An 11,742-nucleotide genomic window follows, 5' to 3' on the forward strand; every position below is an offset into this window, starting at 1 on the left:
CCATTTCGCTGAGTCGACCCCTTATTGTCCTTTCTGCTTCTGCTCCTGCTCCTGCAAATACAGCGTTAAATGAACTCACTCACTCATTCTCTACGAACTATTGATTTCTTTCTGCATAAATATGGATGGTTTGATTTCATTATTTTTCCACATGTACCTATAGAAACCAAACTCATGGACAAACTACGACTGATATTTTTAGGGAATCCTGAGTCGAAATTCCTGTGGACTAACTAGTGGTGGGGGTACTAAGTTTAATGGGCAAGTTTACACAAAACTTGACCTTTTTGTCTTACACTTTTCATCACACAAAATTTTTAAGTAGTTTTATACCTAAATCGGTACAGATATCAGAAGTAGCTAATTTATCTTTGTATTAAATCGTTTCAATTTTTCCACATTAATTGAGATTTCTATGTCCATGATAATCACACGACTGGGGTTATGGCCTACTAGTGGTCATCATATTCTCACTGATATTACCCTTCATCCCTCTCCGTGGTCATCATATTCTCACTGATACTACCTTTCATCCCTCTACGTGGTCATCATATTCTCACTGATATCATCCTTCATCCCTCTCCGTGGTCTTCATATTCTCACTGATATTACCCTTTATCCCTCTCCGTGGTCATCATATTCTCACTGATATTACCCTTTATCCCTCTACGTGGTCATCATGTTCTCACTGATCTCATCCTTCATCCCTCTCCGTGGTCATCATATTCTCACTGATATTACCCTTCATCCCTCTCCGTGGTCTTCATATTCTCACTGATATTACCCTTCATCCCTCTCCGTAGTCATCATATTCTCACTGATATCATCCTTCATCCCTCTCCGTGGTCATCATATTCTCACTGATATTACCCTTCATCCCTCTCCGTAGTCATCATATTCTCACTGATATTACCCTTCATCCCTCTCCATGGTCATCATATTCCCATTGCTACTACCCTTCATCCCTCTCCGTAGTCATCATATTCTCACTGATATCATCCTTCATCCCTCTCCGTGGTCATCATATTCTCACTGATATTACCCTTCATCCCTCTCCGTAGTCATCATATTCTCACTGATATTACCCTTCATCCCTCTCCATGGTCATCATATTCCCATTGCTACTACCCTTCATCCCTCTCCGGGAAGTAGCATTACATGCAAAGGTGTCACGGAAATTATTATTGTCATTCACAGGATGGCGTTCATGGAACCTTTCCGAATCAAAATGGTGGCTCATTTAGCTGATATCACGAAAGAGGAGCGGGTTGAAGCACTGCACAGAAGACACTACAATCCTTTGCAATTAAGCGATCAGGAAATCAACTTTGACCTGTGGACGGATTCCGGTGCAGCCGCGATGAGCCACCAGCAATGGGCTGCGATGTTACAAGCGCACGAGGGCTCTATAAATCCCGACAGTTTTGACAAATTTGAAGACACTATCCGATCAATCACGGGTTTCCCTTACGTGTTTCCGGTGCATCAAGGACGGGCTGCTGAACACTTACTCTTCTCCATGTATTCAAAACCTGGACTCGCAATCTTCAGCAACACGATGTATAGCACAGGTAAAACTCTCGCCAACGTGTTAGGGGCTTCGCAAAAGGATCTCCCATGCAAGCGTGTCAGAGGTGAGTTCTTCAATGGCAACATCGACTGCGAGAGACTCGAACAAGAATTATCTGAGTCAGACATTGCTATTGTTGTCCTGACCGTCACCAGCAACCACCAAGCAGGACAGCCAGTATCCATGGCAAACATTAGACGTACCTCGGAGATATGCAGAAGGTACCGTATCCCTCTATTTATGGATGGCTGTCGCTTCGAGGAAAATGCTTATTTCATTAAAATTAGAGAGAAATCATATGGTGATATGTCAGCTAGGGCCATAGCTCTTGAGATGTGTTCATACTTTGATGGAATGTACCTGTCAGCCAAGAAAGACGCCATGTGCAGCATAGGGGGGTGTTTTGCCACCAAATTGTTAGACCTTCGTGAAAAATTTGACGAAATGGTGGAAACATTCGAAGGCAGAAGACGCTACGGTGGTATGGCTGCCCGAGACCTGGATGCCGTAGCAATTGGCTTGACAGAAGGGATTGAAGACCGCTACCTGAAGTACAGAATTGAAAGTTTGTCCACGTTTGGTGACATCTTGAAGAAAGCCGGTGTCCCAATAGTTGAGCCAGTAGGAAGCGCCATCTACATCAACGCTGCTAGATGTTTACCCCACATTCCCACAGAGCAGTATCCGGCGTGGGCCCTACACTGTGCCCTGTACATAGAGGGCGGTATACGGTGCAACTATCTGGACGATGCCCTGAAGTTCGATGACAGCAACGAGCGAGAGAATCCTCAACCTCACCACTTCTTGAGAATATGTCTCCCACGACGAGCCTATACTTTGTCTCACATGCTTCATATAGGTGAGGTATTTGAAAAGTTGCTGGCAAAACGGGAACGCATATCTGGAATACGTATTGTACAGCGTTGTATAGGCATGTCTAAAATGTTATTGGAGCCTGTTAATGCATCTTTGATTGATATTAATTAATTTATTGCACAAAATGAAACCTTTATGGTCTGGGGTAATTGATATCTATTGGGTCTACCACAGTAGACATTCTACTATAAACTAAGTGATGTTCAATGAAAAGGTGTCACAGCTGGTAATATTTTCTTTAATGAGATAAAGAGTTTGACAGAGTCAAGAGGACATCTGACGGTGATTTATATTAGTCCGTAAGAATCAAATTGCCATAGATTATGTTAGATATGTGTCCAAAGCCCCCTCCTGCCCATCACAAATATCGCGCGAATAAGCCTCTGTTCTTAAGACAATCCGGGATTCAACGTGGCACACCCAGTATCAACTTTGCCCTGGATATGCCAGACATGTTAGTTGGTTGACAGGCCAGGAATGAGTGATAGCAATGGCAAGGTTGTTATGTTCTCCTGTTGGAGATACTCAGTGACAACAGGAGACATGGGTTCTCTCGCGTTGTCCTGGAATACCAAACGACGACCATGTCAACACGTATGCTTCCAGGATGTTGTCACGGTAGAACTGAACAGTGAAATGTGTTCTGCCAGTCACATACCCCAGCCACAAATCATTACAGCGCCACCATGGTCGTTCTGAGTAACGTTCTGCCCATTCCGACCACGCTACGCTCTGCTGCGCCTTTCAAGGAAGTCCAAAGAAAACCGTGCAGAGCCAGCGACGGTTGGTCCAGCTGACTGGCCGCTCTTGACGCGACATGACTGCAGCAGTGTGCGGGTCTGTGCATTCACTGGTGTTCCATCAGTGTCGCCGCTTGCGAATTCCAATACCTGTAGCAATGAAACGCTCACCTCACCTGTTTCGTTTCAAATAATATGACTCCAAAATGGATTATTCCCGACATTGGTGTTGTATGAACGAAGACAAAGGGATTCTGCTATCTATAACACAGCGATGCTCGTAGGTCCGAATGAGGTATATGGATTTGTCATATCCCAACACACTTACATATGTTTATATATTTTCACTCTTTAGCTGTAATATTTGAATTTTATGGGCAGGGCTATATTTAAACGCTTGCATTTTGGTAATCCTCATGCTAATCCTTCCAAGTACTTTAATAAAGGGCTTCAATAATCATCTTGTCTTGTTATAACTTATTTGAATATGCAGACCACGACTAGAAGTAGCTGGATCTGTAGCAGAAATAACTCAACTTGTAACAGAAGTATCTAGACCAGACATAGAAGTTACTAGGCCTGGACTAGAAGTAGCTAGACTTGGATCAGTAATAACTTGACCTTGAGCAGAAGAAACTAAAATTTTAGCAAAAGTAAAAAGTCCTGTGGTAGAAACGTGGCCTTAGGTAGAAGTAACTAGAACTGTAGCAGAAGTAACTAGACCTAGAGTTCAAGTAGCTAGGACGGGACTAGAGATGGCTAGACCTGGAATAGCAGAAACTTGAACAGTAGAAATAACCAGATCAGGACTAGAAGTAGCTTAACCTGGAGTAGTAGAAACTCGAAATGGAGTAGTCGTAACTTCACCGACAAAAGTAGAAACGTGACCTGGAGTAGTCGTAACTTCACCGACAAAAGTAGAAACGTGACCTGGAGTAGTCGTAACTTGACCTGGAGAAGTCGTAACTCGACCAGGAGTAGTCGTAACTCGACCTGGAGTAGTCGTAACTCGACCTGGAGTAGTCGTAACTCGACCTGGAGTAAATATAGCTAGACTTGGACTAGAAGTGGCTCGGCCTGAAGTAGTACAAACCTGAACTGGAGTTGAGTAACTCAACCTGGACTAGTGGTAGGTAGCAGTAGAAGAAAGGAAACCTGGTTTAGTAGACAGTTGACTTTCAGTAGAAATAAGTTGACCTTGACTAGAAGTAAATTGGCCTGGGGTAGTAGTAATTAGATCTGTAGTAGATGCAACTAGACCTGGAATAGAAGTAGCTAGACCTGGAGTAAACGATCGGAGACATAGAGTTAGATCTGGAGTAGACGGGAGGAGACACAGAGTTAGATCTGGAGTAGACGGGAGGAGACATAGAGTTAGATCTGGAGTAGACGATGGGAAACCTGGAGTTAGATCTGATGAAGACGGTAGGACACCTGGAGTTAGATCTGGAGTAGACGGGAGGAGACATTGTGTTATACAAGGAGTTAGATCTGGAGTAGACGAGAGGAGACACGTTGTTAGACCTTGAGTAGACGGGGAGACACATTGAGTATACGTACATGCCTTGGGAATGGAGGCAATCAACACTGAGTTGTAGGTAGACTTGTAGTAAGCATTCACATGGCGGTGAATCAATGTGTTGTAATAAAGGCAGTGAGATTCATCACACACTGGTGTCAGCAAGCACCATTGTGTAAACTGTGCAAAACCGATACCTCTCTACGCCACAATTGCATAACGTATCTACCCACAGTTGGAACAAACTGCCCAAAATGTTGCATATTCAGCGCCGTGTATAGAAATAGTCCGTTCTGCCATATACTTCATTTTTGCAAACATGTAGAACATAGTGTTTGCCATATGATATAAAAAATGGCGAAGGTAAAATGTTTACTTTACCGTTATATAGAGTGCTTACTCAAAGTCAAAGACAAAGTCAAAGATGTTTATTGTACAAAAGGCCTCCAATATATATATAATGGAATGGGTATGAGTGATTAGTGATCTAAACAGCAATCCACGATATAAGCAGTAGATTGTGTACAAGTAGTGAAAGGTGATGGACCTACAAACGTTGTTTTCAGTCTGTTACGTTTAATAAGAGCAGAATTGATATAATACGACAGCCTTATTATTACATGCTGGTCAGTTGATGAAAGAAGTAGTTTAAATGCTAATGTGGGTGGCTTACATAGATAGTATTCCGCTATATATTTAGTACGCAAATCTTTATACAAAGGACATACGAGTAGAAAATGGATGTCATTTTCCACGTCTATATTACACAATGGGCACAATCTTTTGCATCGTTCAATATAAAAGCGTCTTCCTTCGTCTACCATTATGTTGATCAAACCTAACCTAAAACGTATAAATGAATGACTTCTTTCTCGAAACTGAGTTAAGAACAACCTTGCATGACCAACTGACTGTCTTAACCATACAAAACCATAACCATGTGCAGATAGGAGATTTCTTACATGAGATGCCCACGTCACTTTGCCAATGTTGTCCAAATGAACAAGCATGTTGTTAGCTTTTTTACGGTAATTTATGATCTTGCATACCCAATATCTTAAACCAGAATTTTATACATCGAATATGAACATTTATATACAAGGGGTACCTCCCACATTCACCGTACACCATACAATTTGGTGTGGTGGATCCTACATTTAAAAACTTCTTACAGGCCATCAGATATATTTTTTATATAGTCATATCTCTGGAATCCCCAAATCTCGGATCCATACAAAAGTATAGGCTGAATTTGACAATCAAAGATTTTAAAATAAATACTGGGCGTCCATGATGAGAAGTTGAATAATTCTTTCTAAAGCCTGCTTGTGATTGGGGAATTGTATCTGTCATATTTGACCATTTGGTGAGCCTGTTATTTAGTACAGATGTAAAGACTTTACCTAAAACACTCATTAGGGAAATTCCTCTATAATTATCTGGATTGGTGACATCACCATGTAAGGGTACAATGATTGATCGCGCCCAACAAAGGGGGGGGGGGGGGGGTTGGGGGCGGGGGAATCCCACTTTCAAACAATTTATTAAAACAAGTATTCATTTTTCAAATGAGATAACGCTTCTGATATTTCATTAAATGTTATGGTGAGTCTAATGCAAGTGATTCGACATCTGACATATCTGCAGTTAAAATAGCTGGTGTTACATTAACCTGCAAAGTACAATCATCAAAAGAATCATTAAAAACAAAATTATTATGAAATACATTTTTAAAATGATTTAGCCACCCCGCTTACGGAATTACATTATTTCGTGATGGTCGACTTTTTAAATATCTGATCTGTTTCCAAAATAAAGTTAATTTATCGACATCTCGTTTACTCTGGTCCGATTTAAATCTTCTACAGCAGTTACTGTATATATTTCGTTCTTTACAATATAGTTTTCTATTGGTATCAGTACGTTTACGTCTAAACGTCTTTAAAGATTTTCGTGCAACCCGCCGTGCAACCATACACTCAGTATTTAAGATTGTTTCTCGACGGTGCGAACGATACACGTGTCTTCATACAGACTGCAGAATCTAAAACCATACTTACAAAGTCATCAATACTTTGTGAAATGTGATCCGGGCTTCGGCCGACTTCCTATTTCGACACTATCGATGACGCAGGTTCGGTGTCTGTACTTGATGTTACAATGCGTCGTCTCTTTTGACTGGTTTTCTGCGATGTCGAAGTTCCGGATTCTGCAACTAAACAAGGTTTCGTTATCAACTTGCCAATTTTAAAGAAGCGGAACTAGTTGGTAGCCTTTAGCGTTTGAAGTTTTTGTCGTTGACGTGTCGTTAAGTCACTGGTTATTCCAAAACCCCTTTCCTTAAGAGCTGGTCTGGCCTTGAGGGTTCTGACTTTGTCATCTGATACCGTCAATTTGACTATGACAAGGCGAGGTTTGTCGGCGTTTTGGCGCTTCATTCCAAGACGATGTGCACGGTGAATGTCACCTGGCTGCCAAGTTTTAAATTTCAAAGTCTCATTAAATATCGTGATCACTTTCTCCTTGCACAGCATGGATTTCTCATCATCGGATTCCGGCACACCGTAGAGGATAATATTATCGCGTCTGCTGAATGATTCAGGAGCATTTTATGGCCGCTTCACATTCGTACTTATCTCCCGATTATTGATTCGGCGTTTCGAGAGTGAATTTAAGAACTTTTTCCTCAAACATTATATCCTGTTCCTGTTGGAGGGTAACAAGCACGTTTCAAGGACATAATGTATTAATTACTTGTTTCTGAAACTCTTTCACTTTTTTCAAATTTACTTGTAGTTGCCATGGGAGAGATTGAAATATCTGTGTGATGCCGACATCAGCGGTCATGATGACATGATCAAAAGGTAGTATCACTTCTAACGTCCGTCCTAGTTTCTGTGGTTCGTTTACAGGAACCAGAACATCAACATCAACGATCATGCCGTCATTGTCACCATCAACAGAAAGTGACATGTCCTTCAATAACAACAGCACCGTAAGATCCTGGTTCAATAGTTTTTATGTCACAGTCAACATATTTTGAATTCTCTGTTTTTATGGCTAGTATTGTTGAGTTTTACTACTTGTGACCAACTTTTTGCACTTACTGGAATGAAAATATGATGACTTCTTGTTCCGGGAACAGTTGATGTAGAAAATTACAATTTTTGGCTTTCAGTTTCTGCTTCATCTCTTGTTTTTCACATTCAGCTTTTTGTAACTGGAACATGCGTTACAACCCAATCACAAAGTTACTGCGGAGCCGGGTGGAGTGGAGTGGTTTGGTTCATGAGAGGTGCTTCAAGACTAGCTTTTGCTGCAAGTCTTTTTACTATACCTGCTATCCTTGCACAAACACTTGCTACAAAAAATGTCACTTTGCTTTCAGCCCATAGCCGTCTTCATGGAGGCAGAGATTGACAAAAAGTCCTTGTAGTTTCTTGACACTGATTAGCTTCTCCATCACTAAAATAGATGGCTTGTATTGAAGGACGTGCATGAGAAAGACCTGCACAGAAACATGTTCTTATGTTTCAGATCTTGTCCTTGTCTGTAGTATAACACTTAGTATAACACTAAGGGGTGTAATTTTGCTTGGGAATTGTCCCAGTGAATTCCGCGAACAGAATCCTGCACCACAAAGTAATAATTGTCGAAAAAATGGTTCTAACTTTGTGCGACCAGACTTTCATCGTCCCCTCTTAACACCTTCATCCTGGAAGTGAGCCTCAATGACGTTTTTCAGTGCATCAATCCAAGGACAGTCATCACAACACAATGTACAACATGTACACTTGTGACTGGACGTGGCATACAATTTTCGATTTCCTCAAAGCTTGAGTGCAATCCAGGCAAGCATGAATATGACATTGTGATTGTTTGACATGTACACACTGAATGTGTACCTGGGGCTCTACCAGTAACACACCATTTAGATCTCAATTCATCATACTTATGTCACAGGTTGAAATGTTTTGTCATTAACACTGCACCTTACTTTCAGCACTCACTGATATTCGCACAGACAGCCCACCTTACTTGTGGTCTGACAGGTACATCCTGGGCCTTGGCACATGCAGTCCATGCAAGTGTTGCAGAGGCAGGTCATATGACTACTCTCTATAAAAGCTACATGTGTCAGGGGCCCAGCACAGAGCATGTCAGGCAACAACAACAGCATGTTCTTGTGGTCCACAGATATGTTGTGAATTTTGAATGATTGTTGTAATTATACAAAAGGTATTTATATTTCATGTATGACTTTTATTCAACATAGTATCAAACCATGTTTTGAGAGAATTGCAAATCAACATTTTAATTGTATCATGTACAATTAATCGCACCAAAGATATTTTGAATATTTGACAATTATTTAACTTTCATATTGTCTATGGACGCACCATGTCAGGCAACAACTATAGCGTGTTGCTGTGGTCCACAGGTTTATCATTCTCCGAATAAAACACATCAGTCGGAATCAACTGTCTGTAGTTCCTGCGACAATTAGAAAAGGGAATTTAATAGAGGCTGCCTTAGAATCTAGTACTACAATGTATATGGTGAAGCAACAACGGTCGAAATTTAAAAACGCAGTTTGTTTTTCTCCAACGTGATGGTAGCATTATGAGAAATTGTACATAGAGCTGATCCGTTTTATTGGCATTTTAGAACTGTGGCGAAAATAAGAGAAAGATTTTTATGAATAACAACTTCTTTCATTGTATGATGCGACGTTTCGGTATGGACTCGCATACAGTTGTCAAGCAAGAGTGATAAAGGTTTAAGAACCCCTACCGAAACGTCCGCACCATACACAAGAGAAGAAGTTGTTATCCATAAAAAATGTACAGAGAATTTTTTTGGTTTGTGAATACATGCTTTCTGCATCTACGTTCGATCCAATCGACAGATACTGAGATGGTAAACTACTGCGTGTCTGGAAACTGTTGTTAATCCGAGTACAAAACAGAACTTGAAATTGACAATCTGAAATTGCACAGGTTTCCGTTGGATCCAGTCATCCTGAAAAATATGGATTCAGTTTGCTTGCAACCCACAGATATAACACGTCGTGTGTACAAGTGTCACAAAGGCCTGTCTGTGTAATCATATAATGTGATAGACAGAACCCAGGTGCACGAGCCATTAATCAATGTACTGTGTGTCCTTTGCTGATGGACGAGAACGTGTTTACCGGCGACATGACGAACGTTACGTCAACGCATGTGTGCGACAGCGAGATCGATTCGGTAGTGGTAGCGTGATGGTTTGGGGGGAAATAAAAGCACTTTAAGGAGTGATCTTCATGTCATCCAGGGGAATCTCACAGCACAGCGCTATGTGGATGAAATTCTCAGGGCTGAAATCGTTCCTTTACTTCGCGGTCACCAACGACCCCGACGTCAGTTGATTTTCCAGCATGACAACGCACGTCCCCACACCGCAAGAGTCACACAGGCTTTCATCCAACAAGCTGGGATCAATGTGATGGACTGGCCCGCATATTCACCAGATTTGAACCCTATCGAACACCTGTGGGATGAACTGGGAAGACGAGTTTACCGTCGCTCGATACCGCGAGCCAACGTTGCAGAACTGACCTTGGCCTTGCAGCAAGAATGGAGAAACATTCCAGTGGCGTTTATCAATCGCCTCTGTGACTCTATACCTCAGCGTATCCATGCTTGTGCCAGGGCTGATGGTGACCACACAAGATACTGACTGTTAATGTGAGGGTAGTTTACTTTGAATGACGTCATTATTGTACTGTTGAAACTTCTGCTTTGTTTTTTTCTTTGTACTGAATGTTCATTCAGTGAGCTTTTGAGAAATAGTACCAATTGATTTCATCTCTGGTCTTTTTTATTATTTTTTTCCATATAAAAGTTGGCTATGCGTTTTCAATGTCCTTCAGTATACTTAGTACTTATTGATATAATGAAATATAGACTTGCTCGTCAGAGTGAGTTCACATACACTGAGGATTGAAAGGGGCAGATGGACTTCACCTAAAACACCAATACAAGACAGACTGTGTCACTTTTGTGTGAATGATCTCGAAGCTGAATGACGTATCTTGCTCATTTGTCTAAAATGTTTAAGCATTAGAAATCTTTTTCTCAAAGCATGCCATTGCCAGACCACGTATGATAAAGTTTGTGAACATGTTACAAACTTATAATGATACTGATTAGTATTGCTATGTGTCTATCATGTCTTAAAAATGGAAAGTACAATGAATATGTCATATTTATTTACTCTTGGGTTACCATCTCTTGTTTCACTGGTAAATTACATGTATATCAAACTACACATTCACAAATACCCATTATTGTGCAATTATCAATTTTGTAGCCGTTATCTTTTGGCCCAAGGCCTAAATAAACCTCCTGTCTATCTATCTAGCCTGATAGGTGTTAAGTTCAAATAATTATTGCATCTCGTCAATGATTGAAGCTGTGTATTAACATGGTGGAAATGCACAATATTTTATAAAGATTCTATGACAGAATATTTTAATGAAATATCGAAATGCTACACCTTCCACATCTTCAATCTGCCAAGGCTCACTGATAACGAAGGTCCCAAACCAATATCTTGTATGTGTCAACAGATAGCGATAGGTCAATCCAATTCATCATGTACTTTACTCGTGGTCACAGTGATGACGCATGTCCAAGACCAATATCTTGTATGTGTCAGCAGATGCATCATGTCTTTCAATTCTCAAAGCAGCTGTCGTCAAATACGTTATGAAAATCTTTATGTAATTCTGACAGAGTAACTTAACTCCGAGTACGCACGTTATCGGTGGTTGAATTAGGCAAGAGGATTTAGATACAACTTATCAGCTGTATTATCAGTAAACCCGATTACCTATGACAACTGGGAAAGGGTATAAAACAGGGACGACCACAGTCAATCACAAATCATCCTGTGACTGTGGCTTAATAGACCTCTTGTTTATTCACTCAGATAAGACTCTTTACTTTCTTCTACCTTGGCAAATCGTTACTATTCAGTGTTTTCTGAAATAC

The 11,742-nt window shown here is 40.9% G+C and overlaps 1 protein-coding gene across 1 annotated transcript; it reads left to right on the forward strand.

The window, feature by feature from the left end:
- The first annotated feature begins 1,198 nt into the window (after positions 1–1,198).
- On the forward strand, positions 1,199–2,557 carry LOC137293443 (tryptophanase 1-like). The gene has a single exon (XM_067823979.1). The coding sequence runs from the start codon at positions 1,199–1,201 to the stop codon at positions 2,555–2,557; it is 1,359 nt and encodes a 452-aa protein (XP_067680080.1).
- Positions 2,558–11,742: the final 9,185 nt, after the last annotated feature.

This window comes from Haliotis asinina, chromosome 8 (genome assembly GCF_037392515.1).
Source record: "Haliotis asinina isolate JCU_RB_2024 chromosome 8, JCU_Hal_asi_v2, whole genome shotgun sequence".
NCBI classification, from domain to species: Eukaryota; Metazoa; Mollusca; class Gastropoda; order Lepetellida; family Haliotidae; genus Haliotis; species Haliotis asinina.

Excerpts from the sequence above, each read along its gene's own strand:
- LOC137293443 (XM_067823979.1), top strand. The coding sequence starts at position 1,199 with ATGGCGTTCATGGAACCTTTCCGAATCAAAATGGTGGCTCATTTAGCT.